Source organism: Phyllostomus discolor, chromosome X, assembly GCF_004126475.2.
Source record: "Phyllostomus discolor isolate MPI-MPIP mPhyDis1 chromosome X, mPhyDis1.pri.v3, whole genome shotgun sequence".
NCBI classification, from domain to species: Eukaryota; Metazoa; Chordata; class Mammalia; order Chiroptera; family Phyllostomidae; genus Phyllostomus; species Phyllostomus discolor.
In genome coordinates this window covers 103684034-103704702 of record NC_050198.1, presented here as the reverse complement: position 1 = coordinate 103704702, position 20669 = coordinate 103684034, and the positions used below count along the sequence as shown (strand labels likewise).

General features: G+C 35.6%; 1 protein-coding gene across 1 annotated transcript in view; it reads left to right on the top strand.

The window, feature by feature from the left end:
* The window catches only part of POF1B (POF1B actin binding protein), a 68131-nt gene that overhangs the window by 18753 nt on the left and 28709 nt on the right, over nt 1–20669 (top strand). The window contains exons 5-6 of the mRNA XM_028522855.2: nt 3358–3459; nt 8771–8953. Coding sequence (XP_028378656.1) covers nt 3358–3459; nt 8771–8953 — 285 coding nt within the window. The remainder of the gene's footprint in view (nt 1–3357; nt 3460–8770; nt 8954–20669) is intronic.

The following is a 20669-nucleotide window of genomic DNA, read 5'->3' as shown; positions in this document are numbered from 1 at the left end:
TCAGTGTGACATGCTCAGGTCTTCTGAGTCAAATCTTTCCCTCTGTCTTTTCTGACAGTTATTCTGGGACTAGTTTTGATAGATTTGATAACTTATATTGGATATGGGGTCAAAAGCAACAAAAATAGTCATATGTGACCCTAAGGTTTTCAGTATGAGGTACTGGGAGTATGGTAGGCTAATTAAAAGGGTGAAGAAGTGAGGAGGAGGAGAAGCTGGTTTGGGAAAAGGGGAGATTTGATATTTGTTTGAATCAGTGGTGTTTGAGGTGCATAGGAAGGAAAATGCCCAACAGGCAGTTAAAAATGACCTGGAGAAAGGCCATATTTGAGGTAGAGGCCATCATAGTTATTCCTCTCAAAATTGTCATTGTAGCTATGGGAACGGGTGAAGTAACTAAGGGGTAATGGAGAAGGTTGAGGTTAGGACCTTGGGAAAGTCCTACTTTAAGGAACAGAAGGAAAGAATCACATACACAGGCAAAGCATCTGCCACAGAGGGACGTGAACACAGAGTAACTGAAGCGAATTCAGAAAGGGGGTGGTCAATGGTCTCAAATGGCAAAAAGGCCAAGGAACATGATGTTTGACAATACAGGATGACCATCAGGAAAGCACTGGTGACATTTGAGAAATCATTTTTGGTATACCTGTGGAGGCAAAATCCAGATGCAAAAAGTTAACAGATGAATAGGTCAAGAAGTGGAGGAAATAAATGATGAGTACTCTTTTATTTTTTAAGATTTTATTTATTTTTAGAGGAAGAAGAAGGGGAGGAGAGAGGGAGAGAAACATCGATGTGTGGTTGCCTCTCAAATGCCCCCTACTGGGGACCTGGCTCACAACTCAGGCATGTACCCTGACTGGGAATCGAACTGGTTTCCCTTTGGGCCGCAGGCTAGTGTTCAATCCACTGAGGCACACCAACCATAGCGTCTTTTAAAAAAAAGATATTGGTCAAAGGAAGAAGAGATGGGATAGTAGCTAAAAAAAAAAAACCAAAAGGTTGGACATCTGAGACATTTGTATAGAGAGAAAAAAATAGTAGTTAGGAAGACTAAAGATTCATCAGAAAATGGAGACAACTGGGATAAGATTCTGGAAGAGCCATGAAAGGTAAGAATTCTAGGTACAGACAGAGAGGTGACTTCAAGGAAAATAAAGAGGACTGTGTCTTTCACTGTAGTGAGATGGAAGGAGCAGAAACTAAAGCGAGATTTTTGAGGTGGGGAGGACAATGAAGTAACCACATTGGATAGATTATCTTGGTTTCCTCAAAAAGTAGAAGGGCAATGAAGGAACATGAGCATAGAGGATTGAGGAAAATTAAAATAATTTGTAACCACAGTTATAGAGAATTTGATGAATACAAATATGACAGCGAGGGTTGGGAGGGCCTCTTAACTTTGGATAACTTGAATCTGTACTGAATCTATCCATTTATTTTTCTTCAGCAAGCTTTCATGGCCTGGGAACAGTAAAGTAGATGTTAGGGATTATGGACTTTGTTAGATGTGAGAACTATTGCCAGAGGTCCTAAAAGTAACAATTATAATTATAAGATCAGCCATCTTTGAAAACACCTGTTAATTTTTAGGGTGGATCTGGCAGCAATTCAAATGCACAGGCAGAAAAAAAAATAAGCTGCCAAAATAGTTAAAGTGTTTAGGAGCTCATTTGTGAGAAATCTAAGACTTCAGATTGAATTTATTTTCATAACCTGTTTTACTCAGAATGACTTGTTCATAGTACTATTCAGTTTTACCTTCTTATAGATTTTGGGAAAATAATAGTCCTCTAAATTTTGAAGTATTTTTTCAATAAGTTATTTAAAATAAGAAGTCCAACACTCATTTCAGAGAGAATCAATACCTAACACATCTTTCTTCTAAAAAATAACAATAATTTGGCGTTTATAGTAAAGTTTACTTCACAGAGAAGAAAATTTCATTGTTTTTTGCTAAAATTCTTCTTCCCCTCTTAGAAGATGCTGTATCTTTGAGATGAAGGTCCAGCTCTTCTCTTTTCACCCAATCATCTGTTCATTCACTATGTGGTATTCAAGATTGATATAAACTCTAGTTTTGTATATTTTTTAACCTCTTCAATATGTTACATGATTGCAAATAAGTATCAAAGAGGCTGTTTTTCAAAAATAAACACAAAATAGTTTCTAGGGGAATTTATCTAAGTACATTCATTGTTACATTTAATAATTCATCAACTAGTCAAATTTAATCACTTACATGCTTTTTTTTTTTAACCAAAGTATCCCAAGGACATTTAGTAAAAACACCCTTTGTTGAAATGTTAATATAAGAAGTATGTAGCTTTGGGTTCAAGAGTGTCTTGTGTTTCAATAACCAGTGTTTTAAGTCTGGTCTTCTAAGATATTTTGCAATAGCAGACTCCAAAATTGCTAGAACCTTTTGTTGATTTTGAAATGGTCCTTAACACATCAACTGGTAACATGCTTGACCAATCCTTTTGTAAACTGTTGCCCTGTATACAAAAATAGATGAATGCAAATTTTGGTTTGTAACAAAATAACTCCCACTCCCCCTGTACAAGTTAAAGACTCAAATGAAAACCAAAAGCAGGGAAAGAACTGTAATATAGTATATATTACATTTATTTCAAACTCCCGGTCTGATTCCTATTAGCTCTTCCCCGCTCTCTTTAAGATCATGGACATGTCACCAGCCTTTATTTCATTAGCTGACATGTTCTAACATAATGTTACATCAATTTAGATGATTATATGGAGATACAGTGGCCATTAAAACATCAACTCTGTTCTCAGTGTTCAAAGTATATGTTATACTGAGAGCCTTAGCTTTGATTTTAATCACAAGTAAGAAGCGTACTCTTCAAAAGTACCCCTGAGTTCCAGGAAAAAAGTATTTAATATAGTTCTCCCTACTTTATTGCTCAGTGGTGCTGACTTACATTTATTTTGCATTCCTCCGATAATACTTTTGCATAGAGAGAAACCTGCCAGTGAACCCAATTTAAATGAGGTCGACCTCATGCCTGTGTACCTCAGAGAAAACTCATTATATCTTGCCTTAGGAATAAAAACAAATTATCTCTTCCGCCCCCTTCTTATTTCCCCCAAACACGGTGTTAGGCCTGCTTAAATGTAATAGGAGAGATCCTGTTTACTCTGTTTGAGAAAATAGCCTGTCTTTATTACTATTTCCTTACATCTCTCAGACTTTAATGGAATATCATGCCACTCTTCTGCTAAAGTCTGCTACTACCATAGAGTTTATTAGAGACCAGATATTTTCTCAAGTCAATGTTTCCCTGAAAAGGTATCGTTCAATGAACAACACCGTCTTTACTGTCTTTATAGGAACCACTGTCTCCATTCCTAAGAGGAAGCCATTTCTTCCCTGGCAACAATGTTATTTATGAAAAAACAATAAGAAAAGTGGAGAAGCTAAATATGGATCAGGTATGTAAATTTGTTTTAAGGCTTATTTCATAAGTGCACACTTTTGAATTATGAGTGTTTTAGTGGAGCCAAAATGGCATTTAAATGTCGAGTAGTAGGCAAGACCAGTATGAGTTATAATAGTTACCTGTTATGTCTACAGCCCTTCATATCATCGTTAATACTTTCATATTCATTTCCGCACATTATACTGATTGGAAAATCAGTATAGGTTTCCAATGAGGTAAAGATATATCAACTGACATGGAAAATCAACAGAATAATCCAAACTTGTATAGACATCCCATGCTTTATATGCTTTCTTTTAAACTGGTCTTACAAAATAAGAATTTAAAACATTACAATTTTATCTTAATTCATTTACTATAAAATAAAATATTCAATGATGATATATGAACAGACATGTAAAATACTGTATACAGTAAAACATCTAGATAAGTAAAACTTCGAATCACATTTAAAAAATTCCATGACATATAAAGGCCCAGTCCTTCAAAACAAGGATGTTGCTGTAACCAGCAGAAGTTTCCACATGATCTGCTTAGTGGATTCAAGCATGTGTACCCTGACAAAGCCTAAGAATTATGTCTTGGACAGTTTTGAACTAGACAGTGTATTCATTTCTTAGGGTTGCTGTTATGAACTGCCACACTCTGAGTGGCATAAAACAACAGAAATTTATTGCCTCACAGTTGTGAAGGTTAGAATTATGAAATCACAGTGTTGGCAGGGCCGCACTCCCTTTAAAACCTTTAGGGAAGAAACTCTTCCATACCTATCTTCTAGTTTCTGGTTTCCTTAATTGTTCCTTTACTTGTAGATGTACAACTTAAATTCTCCACTTTAAATGTTATCTTGGCTGTGTGTCTTCACATTGTTTTCCTTCGTACATCTCCGTCTCTGTGTCTAAATTTTCCCCTTTTATGAGGCACTTGTCCTGTTGGATTAGGATCCATCTTAATGACTTCATTTTAACTTGATTATACCTCTGTTTCTGAATAAAACCTCAGATTAGGACTTTAGCATATCTTTCTGGGGGAGCAGGGGCACAATTCAACCCCAAACAGGCAGTTAAATTATACTGAATGAATTTGGATCAAAAATCATTTTTCATATACAAATGAAACATTAAAATAATACTAAACATTTCCTTTTAATTTTCTTGGCATGAAAACATGTGTTATTTTTGTGAACATTTATGAGCAGTTGTTACCAGATTGATAGGAACTAATGCATATTACTTATATGATGTCCAATAAAAATTAAACAGAGTAAACTCTTAGAATCCAAATCTTTAAGATTCTGGGCTCCTTGGAAAGCTGGATAGAGTCTGAAGAGTACAGTACACAGATCTTCCAGAAGAGCAGTAAAATATTTCTTTTTTGTAAAGGTGTTATTTATTCAATTTTAGAAAGAGAGGAGAGGAGAAAGAAAGAGAGAGAAACATTAATGTATGAGAGAAACATCAATGGGTTGCCTCTTGGCCCACAGCCCAGGCATGTGCCCTGACTGGGAATCAAACCATCAACCCTTTGGTTTTCAGGCCAACACTCAATCCACGGAGCTACATCAGCCAAGGCTTTTTCTGACCATTATGATACTAAATACAAAAATTTCATCAAATATATTAGTTCTTCAAGGGGTGCTTTCCTCAAGCTATCAAATTATAACATTTTTTTCCTTTATCCAACTGGACTGCCAAAACAATGAGTTTGGCACATTTTAAACCACGAAGAATGTTTGAAGCACACCATTTCATGCTCCTTCTAACTTCTTGTTTCAAAGAGAATAAACACTTTTTCTAAATTTTGGTCCCTAGAGGAAAATATTGAATATCTTGTACATTATTATTGCTTTGCATTTGGAACAATTAAAGAAGAAGCCCATTAAGAGAACATTGTTGCTACTTACTATTAAGTTAAATATTTACATTTCTATTTCTCCTTTTCTTATGAGTGACTTAAATGGACTGTCATGGAGATTGCCCAAGATAAAGGGAGCCATAGTACATTTCTCATTGATAGAAATACAGTAGAATGTACTATGCAGCTGTTAAAAAAAAGGAGGAATTGTTACATTTTGTGACGACATGGATGAACCTGGAGGTTATTAGGCTAAGTGACGTAAGCCACACAGAGAAAGACACATACCATATGATTTCACTCATATGTGGAATCTAATGAACAGAATAAACTGAGGAACAAAATAGATACTGAGACGTGGACACATAGATCGGAATGACGGCTGTCAGAGGGGATGGGGACTGGATGACAGAAAGTGAAAGGATCACTCAAAGAACATATATGCATGACCCACAGACACAGACAGCAGCGTGGGGACAGCCAGAGGGAAGGGGGGTAGGCTGGGTGGAGGATGGCAGAGGTGAGGGTGGGGTGGGGAGATGGAGTCATCTATCATAGTGTCAATAACATATATAAAGGAAAAAAATAGAAAAATAAACACAGTAGGATGAGCTGGATAAAGCCAGAATCTGGATGAACCTGTTTAATGTGACATGAGACCAATTCAAATAGGACTAGCTCTTAGAAGATGAGACCTGTCCAAAAAAGAGGTCTTTGTCTTGGAAGGCTGGTAAAGTGGTATCAGTTGCAAGATATTAGCCCATTCATGTGAATTGTACTGTGTGTATTCTCCTCTATCAGACAAAATATGATACATCAGAAGTGTTTGATCTTTTATATATTAAAAATTCAGTTTTTGGTGTGCCTCGAAAGTATGAGTAACATATGAATATTTTGCTTTGGAACAACAATTTTAGTAGTCAGGTGTGACAATTGAAAACTGAAAACCTGCTGAGATTTCAGTGGTACCAATGAGGCCAAATAAGCTTGGGGAAATCACAAGGCAGCCCAGATGGACACCCTGTCGCCATTCTATTCAAACGGCAACTGATACTTAGTAAAAGAAGATGAATGAGAAATGGGTTTTGTTTTCCTTGTTGTCTTATATCAATAAGTCCTTTCAAAGTGTTTTCTAACTTGGTTTTTTTTAAGAAACATATTGTTTCAGGAACATTTTATTTCAGTAGTATACAAGCTCCCCACTGACTAAAAATTTTCTTAGTCACTCTGACTTTATCCTAATCCAGTCCATGAAGGTAGTTTGTAACATAAAAGAACAGATAATATATTTGCCCCCTAAATTTGTGTAAAACTTCCAGATTAATATACAGTCAGACTTCTAAACTGTAGATATCTTAGTGCTAGCATATTTGTCAAGTTATATTTGAATATAACCTAGAGAAAATGATTCAATGAACTGATTCTATGATCTTTACTATCTAAATGTCTACCAAGGCAGTTTATATTTGTAAAATGTGTTTCTTTACATATTTTTCTTTCTTTCAATATTTTTGTACACATGAAAAGATAATTTACACACATAGTTACCAATCTCCAAGCGTAAAATATATAAGACGCTACAAAAAGTATAAAAAGAGAATGAAAATGTATACAGTTAAAAAACATAGCCTTTCTATCCTGATCCTTTTGTCCCTCAGTTCCACTTTCCAGAGGCAGTCACTCTCAAAGTTGTCCAGCTCTATGTAATTAAAAGCTGCCATATATATATTTGTAAGTGTGTGTGTGTACATTTTTTAAAATGTTATACAGAAGGAGCACACTGCATTCATTCTTATGCATCTTGCTTTTTCCATGTAACACAGTTTGAAGTTGTTCCTTATAACAAATGGAAGATTGAAGTGTTTTCCTTTATGAATACAGGCCAGCTTTCAACAGTCAAAGGAAATCAAGCATTGAATTTATACCTTTACAGTTAATTGTCTGTGCATGAATGTAACACCATGATTCAAGAGAGATTTTTTCCTTTGAAAACTTTCTGAAAGTCCCCAAACTGTAACAACCAGATATCCTTTTTTTTTATTCTGTGCTCTGTACTTATGAGGAAAAAAAAACTGCCATGACAAATGAACAAGTAGATAGCAAAGATTTAGTTTTTTAAAACCTTCAGAATATTTTAAGCACAGTGCAAATTCATCGTAATCCTCTGAAAGGACTGTGATCTAGTAATCATGAGTTCCAGTTCCAATTTGGCCACCAATTACTTGTGTCATTTTAAGATAATCATCCAGTAGTTCATTTTCTACTCATAGCAACTCAATGTGACACATACTATTTCTTTTAAAAAAAAGAACGCTGAGGCCCATAAAGATTGCATATGCAATTTCCCAAGATCACACAGTAAATTATAAAGTTAAATTTAAAATCCATAGTTTATGGATCTGAAGATTCTGTCACTGCTTTTGAATATTTTTCCTTAATACATGCTTGATTTCCATGAGCATAAGAACTTTGCCCACCCCTACTTTGATTCCTAATTAAATCATATACTATATTATCTTCTAATTTTATAGCCATGTATAGCTTCAGTACTTTAGTATTATAGTATTATTATACAATTAGATGAAGAATGATTTGATATTAATATTCATTATACTTTTAGCAATAACTGTAAGCATAATATTAATTTAATTAGAACCTACAAATCCCTGGCCAATTTAGTTAAGTATTTGGCTGGTCACATCCACCTGATCAAATACAAATAAAATTCAATAAAATTTCCCCCTGTGGAATAGTTTGAAATTGATCAAAATAAACAAACAGAATAGAAACAGACCTATAGATACAGAGAACAGACTGACAACAATCGGGGTGGGGGTTGGGGAGCTGGGTGAAAAAGGTGCATTAATAAATTAATAAATAAAAGAAAACTCATGGACACAGACAACAGTACGGTGATTATCAGAGGAAAATGGGGGTGGAGGAGGTAGAACAAGGTAAAGGGGGAATAAATGGTGATGGAAGGAGACTTGACTTTGGGTGACGAACACACAATATTAACCAGTGTCACCCTAAGGAACTCAATAAAATTATTTATTTATTTTTTATTGTTGTTCAAGTACAGTTGTGTTCATTTTCACCCCACATGCCCCCTCGTCCCACCCACCCCCACCTCCCACCCTCAAACCTACCCCATTTGGCTGTGTCCGTGGGTCCTTTATACATGTTCCTTGATGACCCTTCCCTTTCTTTTCCCCATTATTCCCCACTACCCTCCCCTCTGGTTACTGTCAGTTTGTTCTTTACTTCAATAAAAATGTTAAATAAATAAAAAGAAATCATTATATATCACTTAGTAATGCTACAAACCCTAAGGCTTGAATTATCTTCTGAAAGAATACATTCAAATTTTAAAATTAGTTTCAGTTGGGTTATTCTTGATCAGTAATTTTTCTTCTCTGTGGATCTTTTGTCATGTGTTTGTGTTTCAGGAATGCTGTCCTCAGGTTCAGTGCCATCATCACATTGTCCAACAGCCACAGATCATCCACTCTCCACACTGTCAACAGTCCCATTGTAGCCAGCAAGTGCAAACCATCACAGGAAGTGATTCAATATCTACAAGCAGTGGAAATGACCTGTGCCATGGTGAATCAAGCCATATACATGAACAGGTAAGGTTAACCCACTGACACCTTACAAAATAGAAAGAGCACTCTTAAATCCTTCTCACTCCCTTGTATAAGTACCCATATTAAATTTTCATAAAAATCTTGAAGAGTTATACCACTACTATTTGTATTTCATTATAGCATTAAAAAATACATTTCCCTTTCCTTTCAGAAAACAAAATACTTCAGGTCTATTAGTACATTAAATCTATGAAGGAAGTCATGAACTGATTAATAAATACCTTATTCCTAGCCAATCCTTAGTTTTAAACTGAGTCTAAGGGTTGTAAATATTAAATATTTAAAACAGCATTCAACATTTTCATAAGGTATGGTACTTAAATGAACAAGAAACTGCAAATGATATTGAAGATGATTGTAATGGCCACATTTCATAGGTTGGTAATTACTTCCTATATGACTTCCTTGAAAATATGGTATATTAAGTCAAGTTAGAATATGCCTACATTTTATTGTATATTACATCCACAAAATAGAAACTAAAACTTAGTTGCTAAGGACTAATTTCTTGGGATACAATTATCAGTGACTAATTAATGTTCTGAAGACCTTGGAACCTTGTGTAAACATCTGTTATACAAGTCTTAAAGAAAAAAATATTTTCTTGCATCTTCATAAGACTAACAATAATACCTGGAACGATGGGGAATCAATATCATTTGGTTTTTGCAGTAACAATAACTTGCTCATATTGATCCTTTCATAGGCAACTCTCAGTAAAAGACAAGGGAAAAGAATAAAAAAATAAAAAATAAATAACGGAGCTTGTCCACATACAAATTTGATTATTTTATATTAAGTATATATGAGATTAGTTGTAAGGACTTTGAGTTTGAAATATACACTTTAGCCATATTGGTCTAAAAGAGCCAGAAATATTAATTTAAAAGATCCACATTTTTCTAATTTAAAAAGGCCTATAATGATCTTGTCTCTGAATATCATGTATGGAAATACTGACCTTTAGAATTACTGTGAGACATGGTCCAGATGGTGTTGAATTTCTTACATTAAATGAATTAATAATAATCATTATAAACAATCTTATTAGGTTAATTCATTTGAAATTGTCATTTTATGGGTCAAAGTTGGTCAAACAGCAAGCATATCATACAGTTCAATCTAATACTTCGCTTTGCTTCAGTTTCCTCAGATTCATCATCCATTTCTTACAGGTTATTCTAAGAATAAATTATACATTGTATGTTAAGTGCTTGCCATAGTTGAATGCCAATGGTAAGCACTTAACAAATGGTAATTATTAGTTTTTAGTAGTAATCACTATTTAGAAACATTAAAGTTTCATGCCAGGTATTACAAAAATACAGAAGTGGGTAAAAACATTGTCGCATTTCTTATAGGTTTTTACTGTCTAACAGGGGAAAGTGGCAAACACGTAAAACATAATACAAAGCAAAGTATTGTCTCTCATAAAAGAGGAACAAGCAATGTGCTTTGGCAACAGAAGAAAGAAGACATTAATTTCAGCTGGGAGGTCAAGAAAAGCTTTGTTGAGGAGGCAGGAATTGAACTGGACTTTGAAGAGTGGGCAAATTTTTCTATGTGGTATTATGTTGTGGCATGGAGCTGACATCCAAAGGGGAAATTACATGAAAAAGGTTGTAGGTTTGGAAATTTACATTTTGGGTTTCAGGAATATGTTTTCAGTTAGTGGTTTGCTTTGTATGGAAAAGAAGGCATAGGACTGAAGAGTGGTTGATTATGAGATCCAAATGTTAAGCTTAAAATTTTGAACTTTATTTGGTACGCAATGGAGAGTGAGTGAAGGTTATTAAGTAGGAAAATACTGATACATGTGTTTCAGGCGGTTAATCCTAGCAGCTTTGTGCTAGATTGGAATATTGATTCATTTTCTTCTCGCAGGGATCAGATGAAGAAGGTGTCATTGTTACCCTTATTGTTCAGATAAGGCAACAAAAGTTGAGAGAGGTTAAGCTACTAGCAAAAGGCTTGCACAGCTAAGCTTGTGGTGAAGCCAAAGGTGTATGTATGTAAGTAGCTTGACTTCAGAGCTGATTGAGAGTTCCCCCTTGAGGTTGAATCAGTAGTGTGGAGTGTCCTTGATCAATAGTGTAAATATAAATAGAGCACCAGTTTAAGAATCTGCTAGCAGGAAAATATTGGTGATATTACAAGCAGTGGACTAGCTTCAGTGTAGGAAGACCTGGGTTCCAATTCCAGCTCTGTCCCTTTCAAGCTGTGTGTTCATAGTAAATACTAAACTTCTCAGAAACATCCTTGTCCATGAAATTTTTGCAGTCATGTCTACTTCACAGTATTGATGTAAACATATTTCAGTGAAAATGTATGTTCAAAATGCTTCTTTAACTATAGAGTACACAACATGGGAAATGCCATAGAGAAGGATTTACAGAGATAGTATTATCATTAGAAGCTATTTCAGAAGCCTAAGTGTAAACCTTAAACTAGAATAATCACAGTAAGAAAGGAGTGAGGGACAATTATCAGAGATGAGAATAATACCATAGGGTTAAGAATCTTGTCTAGTGACAATTTTCATTAGGTCAGTACAACTAATAATATATTTGACCAGACCAGATATTGTATATTCCGAAAATGGATAGAGTTGGGTAACTAATACATTACTTTCTACTTTTTTATTTATGCTTCAGTTTGAGATCTGTTAAATGCTGGAGGCTCTTTCTAGAAATTGGAAAAATTTCTAGAAAAACTAGAAATATTTTATGAGGGTAAAGATGAAGTGCTGCTGAAAATAGAACAGTGTCTTGCCAAGTTTAAAGCTAGTAATTCCACATGTCTGTGTTACGTAGGATCTCTGTCAGAGTGGAGACAGAGTGACCTGGTTGTGCAGATCCGCTGGACAAAGGATGACAGGGAGTAAATTCTCTCACCTAGACTCCTTGGTGTTTATATGTCTCTTCCACACAGCACAAGAGTCTCTTTAAAGAGTAATAGAGCAGCCCTGGCTGGTGTGGCTCAGTGGATTGAGTACCTGACTATGAACCAAAGGGGCACTGGTTTGATCCCCAGTCTAAGGCACATACCTGGGTATCGGTTCTGACACCCAGTAGGGGGCGTGTAAGAGGCAACCACCACACATTGGTATCTCTCTCCCTTTCTTTCTCCTTCCCTTCCTTTCTCTGAAAATAAATAAATAATATCTTTTTTAAAAGTAATAGAGCAGAAGTAAGTTAGGCTCCTTTACAGATAAAGATTGGCCCATTTTTAGTTTGTGTTTAGAGTTAAATTGTAATTGGAGGTAGCATAATAAGGCAGCAAAAATTCAGCTGAGCTCATTTTACAAATTGTCATACAGGTGGTGTTTATAAGAAAGACAAATAATTATGTATATCGTATGTGCAACTCTTTTCCACTTGCCTTGCGGCTTCCAAGAAACCTTTTGGAGTCATGGGAAGATATAAAAAGAACAGTCCTGCTTACTTGGATAGTGCTATTGCCAAAGGAAAATACTCCAACTTGTGATGCTCTTTCATTTGAAAATTCAACTTTTGTCAACACCAAGACAGCACAGAGCTCGGTGTCAGGTGTTTTTTCTGGCAAGTATCCAGGAACGTTGCCACTAAGTTTGTTTAACATAATGCTTCACTAATGGTGGACTCTCTGGGCTGTTTAGCCCCGTAAACTCAGCAGTTATGCCTGTTCCCTTCCTCATTAACACGTGGCTCATGCCTCTCCCCATATGTATTGCTTTCTTCACCCCCATGACTGAAAATGAGTGTCTTTTGTACAGATCTCTGTCCCCTGCCACTCCTTCCAAAAATTTAATTCATTTCTGTTTTGGGCCCATGTTTTCCCAATACCCCCTTTATCTGTTTCCCACTACCACCTGCTCTGGTGCCCTTTTGAACTCTTGTTTTGTGGCAAACAAGAGTTGTTATTTATTAGCTCTTTAAAAATTAGTTTGAATTTTGAAATTAAAATAATACATGTATAGTGCTTAAAGGTCAACTGGTACTAAAGGTATATAAGAAACAGCAGTTCCCTGTTACAACTCTCTTCATGCACACCAGTTCCCAGAGGCAATGATTTTCAGCTCTTTGCTTTTTCTTCTGGTATTTACATCAATATAGCTAAAAAGTATGCATATACTTATGCTGCTATTTCTTGATTTACTGCTGTTGTATATTATCTCTTGATAATTCTCATACATAGAATTTAGTTCCATAAATCCCCATTTTTGGCTAAATCAGTATTCAGTGTTTATATTACTATTGCAATGAAAATATTAATTCTTGCTAAACCAATTTGCACATTATTTGGCTTCTTATATTAGTATAACTATTTTTGCTGCTGTTACTATTTTTTATTTATTTAGTTTTCTATGTATTTATTGCTAATTCTTTTCACAATGCAATTCCATACAGTCAAGTATTCTGGGTTTTGTTTATCATCTCTCTGTAAAACCCTGCAATCCATATACACAGCCCCTCTTGGCTTGTGTTACCACTACCTATTGACCTTCTAGTCACTCTCTCAATCCTTCCACAGTTTCATTGGCAGGCTTACAATCTTCTCCATTTCCTGTGGACCCCTGACCTGCAATTATCTATGAGAATTTCACCCCTCATGTCAGTGATATTTCCCATACTCTGTCCTCATGGTTCTTCACGATCCTCATTTTTTTTCATTTCTACTATATGTGCAGCCTTCATAGACTTTGATACCAATCCTTTAAATATCTTTCTATCATTATTCCAATAGACAATTGTCCTTATGCCCTCCTACATTAAATAAAACCATTATTTATATGATGGTTTAACATTTTACCAAAACAAAATGCGATAAAGATACTTCCATCAACTCTATAACACAGGTAGTAAATTACCTACATTTTACAGTTGAGGAGACTATACTTCAGAGAGTTTAAACAATATATTTAATCTACACTTAGGAAGCGGGACCTGCAGTTTTGGCTCCAATTTCCACCCTTTTGTCACTACAATGCTTTGCTGTCTAGGTTTACTCACAAAGAAAATTAAATTAGGTCTTGATTTGAAGTACAGAACTGTTGTTATGGGCAAGTCTTCATTTTAGAGTTGTGAGTGTTATACAGTACATTCAATTCAGTGACAACATTTATTGAAGATCTGTGTACCATATACTGTATAAATACAACTTTTTTTAACTAAAATATCTATGGAGATTAAAAGAGAAGTGAGAATTTTCAGAAGCTAAAATTCTAACATTCTTTCTTGCTAAGATTCTTCTTGTAGCACAAAACAGGGCACCAATTTATTTATCCTGTTAGCCAAATGACATTGTACCTAAAATGCATTTAATTTCACAGGGATTAATGTCCACTAGATTAACTGTGGTTCCAATCAGTCTAACAGCTATTAAATGTCCCAAATCAAAGCAACATAAAGGAAGCAGTAACCTTTCTGTCTAAACATGTTACCATGTCATTATGACCTTTGCAGTATAATAATCTATACTTTGGGACCTTTTATTAATAGATGGTTTTGTTTTCATGTAGCAAAAAGTCACCACCCACTAAGGTTTAAGCAGAGCAAACCTTGTCACTTAACATGTTCATGACCTTTTGGAGGGTTAGGCATTTATGTATAATCCATTTTACATAACACGGCATTTTAAACCCTTGATAATTTGCTAAGCAACCCTTCTAAACAGGTGAAAAAGCACATATTTAAGCCAGTTACCTAGTGGAAATAAATTATGCCAATGTCCTGTGCTATTGGGTTGTAACTGTACCTTGCTCACAAACTATCGCTAGTCCTGAGCAACATTTCTCACCAATGGGTGCCATTAAGTTTGAGGAGATGGAGCAGGTAAGAAAATATAGGTTGCTCAGCCCAAATCCATAACTATGATGTGCTGACTATATGTAGGGCTCTATAATCACTACCATTGAACTTTGTAAATATGCTTGGACAAGAGTATCATCTTTGAATATCAAATTTAATATAATGTTGATGCTAGCAAGAAAATTCCACCCTTGGAATGTCATAGACCACAAATAAGGAACAATACCCCAAACTGGAACCAGGACAAGAACTTCGAAGGCAGGAGTGAGGTGAGGCCCATGTTTTCCTCCAACAAAGAAATTACTTTCTACAAATGTTCTGAGAAATGATCACTAATTTACCCCTGCTTTCATACCTAAACATTGTTGTCTTGTCTTGTGTTTGTGACAGCAATTCTAATCAAAGATTTTTTGTCAGTTTTTTTTACCTGCAGTCAGAGACAAGGTGTTGGACTGCTTGAACATTATTATACTCAAATAATGATCTAATAAAAGGTACTTGATTGATGCATCAAATAGTGATCTAATAAAAGGTACTTGAAAGATGCTAAAGCATCTTTAATATATTTTTTCCATTTTCATCCAAGGACACACCCATTGATTTTAGAGAGAGGGTAAAGGACAGGGGAGAAAGTGAGAGAGAGAGAGGCAGAGAGAGAGAGACATTGATGTAACAGAGAAACATTGATTGGTTGCCTCCTATATGCACCCTGACTGGGGATCGACCAGGCACCTTAGGCATGAATCAAACCCACCATTTGCAGTTTACAGGTCAATTCTACAACCAACTGAGCCACACTAGTCAAGGCTCTTTATTATTTTATGAGAAATATCACATTTTTGTTTTTTCAAGGCAACAAGGACATGGTATTGAGCCAACTCTAAAAGAGATCTTAAAACACACCCACAAAGAGTTAAAATAAAAGTAACAAGCTCTGAAGACCTGTGATTTAGTAAATGGAAAAAATTGCTAATGGGCACATCCCAGTTTATGGTTAGGAAATTTCATGTTATTGTTGAGCACAGTCCTGTCAAAGACTTAACAGTAGGTGAGAAGCTGACTTCTGCCTGTCCTCTCTCCTCCAAAATTTTGAACCCACTGGATTTTGGATTTTTAGTAAATGTTAGTTGAATGATATTGTAAATGATAAGTTGTACAGAACAAAGTATGAATATATACACAAAGGAGTGAAATTTGGCTTCCTACTTTTCCACCTTGGCATGTCTTTTGTCAAAATAACCAATTCTTCAATTCTAATGCTCTTACTTTTTCTCTAGCTGATTAAAATTTATTATCTGAACTTCAGGCATACTTAGCATAGTTTCAACCTAAGAAAATCAAACATACTTAGCTCTGAAATAATGTAGTTCGGAGCAGTGTAATTCTAAAATAACTAAGAAAACAAACAAAAGAGGTCATCTGGGGAGGCAATATGTGTAGAGGTTACAAGACAGCATTACTTCATTTAATCTTTACATAAAGTTTGCAGCTCAATGCCTGGCACATAGTAAGAGGTTAACAAATATGTTATTATAATTTCTCAAAATAAAATCACCTACCTTTGGTAACTTTTAACACTTCTTTCTAGCTATGAAAACAGACACAGTGTTAATTTAATCATTCCTGTACTGGACTCTGATTCTTTATTTGGGTACTTAAATTTTCCACCAAAAAGAAATCACATGAATAAAAAAAGTTTTAGTAATGGCATTAGGATTCATGTGGGTAAAGACGTACATAAATAGTCTAATAGTGTGCAGTGCAATGACAGGAAAATATATGTGCAAAAATAAAAAATAGAGATTTCACAACAATTTGAAACTATGAAAGGGCTTTGGCAAATGAAGGTAAAAAAAAACATAATTTTCACACTGTTATGAAAGGATTATAATCAGCTATGAGAAAAAATGTGCAAGAACACTAAACTTAATCAAATTAGTTGTTTGGAGATTCTAACAGGGAAGCCCAGTACTTGAATATCCTTGGCTAAATAAATGCCCTCCTCTAGTCAGGAAACTTCAAAAAGAAGGGAAGCCAGAAAATTGTATCTATCCAGCCAGCTACAGCAATGAGATAGCCTAAGCATCAATGGATTGATATATACATGACAGCTAGATTTCCTTTCATCCAGTTAAATTTGATTTTTAAAAAATTTTCAATCTCAGTTTATTACTTTCAATACTATTTTGTATTTGTGTCAGGTATACGGCCTACTGGTTAGTTAGACAATCACGTAGTTTACAAAGCGTGCCCCCAATATTTCCAGTACACACCTGACACCATAGTTATTACAATATTATTGACCGTATACCCTATGCTATAATTTACACCCTTGTGACTACTCTGTAAGTACTAATTTGTACTTCTTAATCCCTTCACCTTTGCATCCAGTCCCCCAACCTGTCCTCTCTTGGAAACCACCAAACAAAATTACAACAGTCCCATAGACACAGAAAGCAGACTGGCAGTTAATGTTGATTTTTAAAATCATATTTTAAACCATGTGTTTATAACAGTCCCATTTTGGTGAATATATAGATATTCCATAAGGGAAAAATGCATGAATGAAATATGAAGTCAAAAGTATTCATGATTATTATGAATAGATATTTGCTTAATTTGACCTTTGTTTCCTGAAAGAGGTCTGTCATTGAAGATATGATTGCCAACATCTAGAAATCTAGGTAGAACTCAAATGTCAGTCTCCATCTCTACAAGGAGTTGAGTTTACTCGCTATAATTAGACTTATCTGCACTTAGAGAAATGGGTATAAAGGATTGCCACAATATTCTTGAGGAAGTGTTGCCTAGGTTCTTTCTGGCTTTCTTAATCATTTTTGGCCAGCTGCTTTAAGAGATAAACCTATAAAAAACAAAACAAAAAACTATTTCCAAAATTAGTTGGCATTTGAGGTCACTTCTAAATAGGTAGTTGACTTCTTTCAATTTAACAAATACTTCATAAGCAACTATAGCATGTTCAATCAGTATTGTAGTACATACTATGGGATATGACTAAAATTATGAGTCTGTACAGAAAGTATTCATCCATGCAATATGAAAAATAGAGACATTTATTGAAGATACAAAAAACACTGCCCATAGGACAATGACACCTCATCCCCTTCAAAGTACACACCTTGAGACCTCATCCAGATCTCCCAATTGCCATCAGTTACCCCATCGTATTTTCCCAAATCTCATTGATGGTCTGAAATCTCTACTCTTTCAAAGGTGAGTTGAGTTTGTGGAGAAGCCAGAAGTTGCAGGACACCAGTCTGGGCTGTAGGGGGGCTGAGTCACCTGGGAGATTTGATGTTTTACCAAAAAACTGTGCATGAGATATGATACATGAGCAGGTGAATTGTCATGATGAAGCTGCCAGTCACCAGCTGGTCCATAGCTATGGCCATTTTCGTTGTATTACATCTCTCACTGACAAAGAACATTGAAGCAGTACTCATTGTTTTTCCTGGAGAGGGAGCAGATTCATGATGGACAACACCTTCCCAATCAAAACACACAGTTAACACGGTCTTGATTTTGCTGTGACTTTGCCACGCATTCTTCAGGCGTGAATAAACAGGTGACTTCCACTGGCACAACTGACCTTTCATATCCAGATCATGGCTATAGACCCACAATTCATCTCCAGTTATGACCTTGAGGAAATCTGGTTCATTGGTAGCAGTTTGAGTCAAGTCATTAGCAACCGCACCATGATGTTCCTTCTGCTCTGGTAGCCGAAGCCGTGCAACAAATTTTGCCACAACATGTTTCATGGCAAGATCCTGCATCAAAGTCTTGGACACAGTAGTTTTTGGAATCCCCCGATCAGCTTCTAGTTCTTGCACTATCAGTTGCTGATCTTTGTTGATTGCAGCTCATTCAACATTCTCAGGTGTTCTGCTTGTTGCAGGCCTTGCAGAATGTGGATCTCTTTGAACAGATTGTCAAGCATGCTTGAAACATTGTGCCACACTTTCATTTGCATTACACTCGTTGAATCATCCCCCAAAGCCTTCTGAATCATACAAATAGTTTCCATGGAGAAATGTTGAAGCTTAACACAAATTTGATGCAGATGCGTTGCTCTACTCGCTTGTTTACATTTTGAATGTGATGGCCACACAGTACACGTGCTCACTCAACAGTGTCTACCACCCCCACTGACTGGTACAGTGAAGTCATCATTGTTTATGCATGTGCATTCCAGTCCCCTCTCCTTGGCTGCCAGGTTATATCAACATCACTCAAACTGTTCTCATTATATTAACAATAGCTGGAGTTTTTCTGGACAAACCTCATATGACTCATTTTCTTACCATTTCGTTTATTTCTTTTATGTAGGGAGAGGATGCTGAGAAAAGAAGATTTACATATGTAAAATAATATGAAAAATATTCAAGAAAATTGAGCACAAAGAGCTAAATTGAATTAGCTTGTTGGCTAGAATAGTTTCAATTTTCATGCTGGTAGTAAATCTTGAGATAGATTTCAAAGTATGGGTAAGATTTAGATACACAGCAAGAATTAAAGAGTATCTGAAGCAGCAAAAATGTGAGTGAAGACTACAGGCCAGAATAATGAGATGTATGCCCAGGAAAGTGAAATTTACTACTGCTGAAACAGAGACCATGTTAGGACATAGAGTGTGTTACTATGGTTATGTAAGCATTTATAGGTTTTATATTGGATACGTGCAGCTTATTAATATGATGGCATTTAAATATACTGTGTAATGATATTGACTCTACCAGTTTATCTATCTATTTAGGCTTTCATTTAGAAGACTACTCTGTTTGGGAAGTAATCATTACTTCCCCAAGAAAGCAACTTGAAAGGGTACAGGGACAAGATAATGTTGTAATGTATTCAGACATTTTTTAAAGATTTTTTTTATTTATTCACTTGAGAGAGAGAGAGAGAGAGAGAGAGACAGAGACAGAGAGAGAGACAGAGAGAGAGACAGAGAGAGAGACAGAGAGAGACAGAGAAACATCAACGTGCAGTTGCTGGGGGTTATGGCCTGCAACCCAAGCATGTACCCTGGCTGGGAATCGAACCTGCGACACTTTGGTTCACAGCCCGCGCTCAATCCACTGAGCTACGCTAGCCAGGGCAGTATTCAGACTTTTTTAAAATGTGAAAAATGTATATATTAATAAAAATATAGTGATGCTATACTGTATTTTGAGTGTGGCTTTTTTCTACTTATCTGTATTTTATGAATGAATTATAATGTCACAGACATTATTATCAAAGCTCATCTTTGCTTACTTTGCAGTCCTTTCACTTACCTCAGCATGCATGACTTTTTAGGGTCTGCATCTAGAGGATAGGTTAAAAAGGAAGTATCATTGGTCAAATTCGAAGTCAAAATCCTTGCCAACACACTCTTTGTTGATTTATTGATGATAGTTATTTGGAGAGATGCGAGGTGATGATATCTGACTGTGGTTTTCATTTGCATTTCTCTGATGATTAGTGACATTGAGCATTTTTTCATGTATCTGTTGGCCATCTGCATATCCTTTAAGGAGAAGTATCTATTCAGGTACTTTTCCCATTTTTAATTCAATTGCTTGGGCTTTTTTGGTGTTTAGTCATATGAGTTCTTTATAAGTTTTGGATACTAAATGTGTTCTCCCATACAGTTGGTTGTCTTTTCGTTTTGTTGATGGATTCCTTTGCTGTGCAAAAACTTTTCTGTTTGATGTGGTCCCATTTGTTTACTTTTTCTTTTGTTTACCTTGTCCAAGGAAATATCTCAGAAAAAATATTACTAAGAGAAATGTTTGAGATTTTACTGCCTATATTTTCTTCTAAAAGTTTTAATCCATTTTTTTTCTTGTGTGTGGTGTAAGAAGGTGGTGTAGTTTCATCTTTTGCATGGATCTGTCCAATTT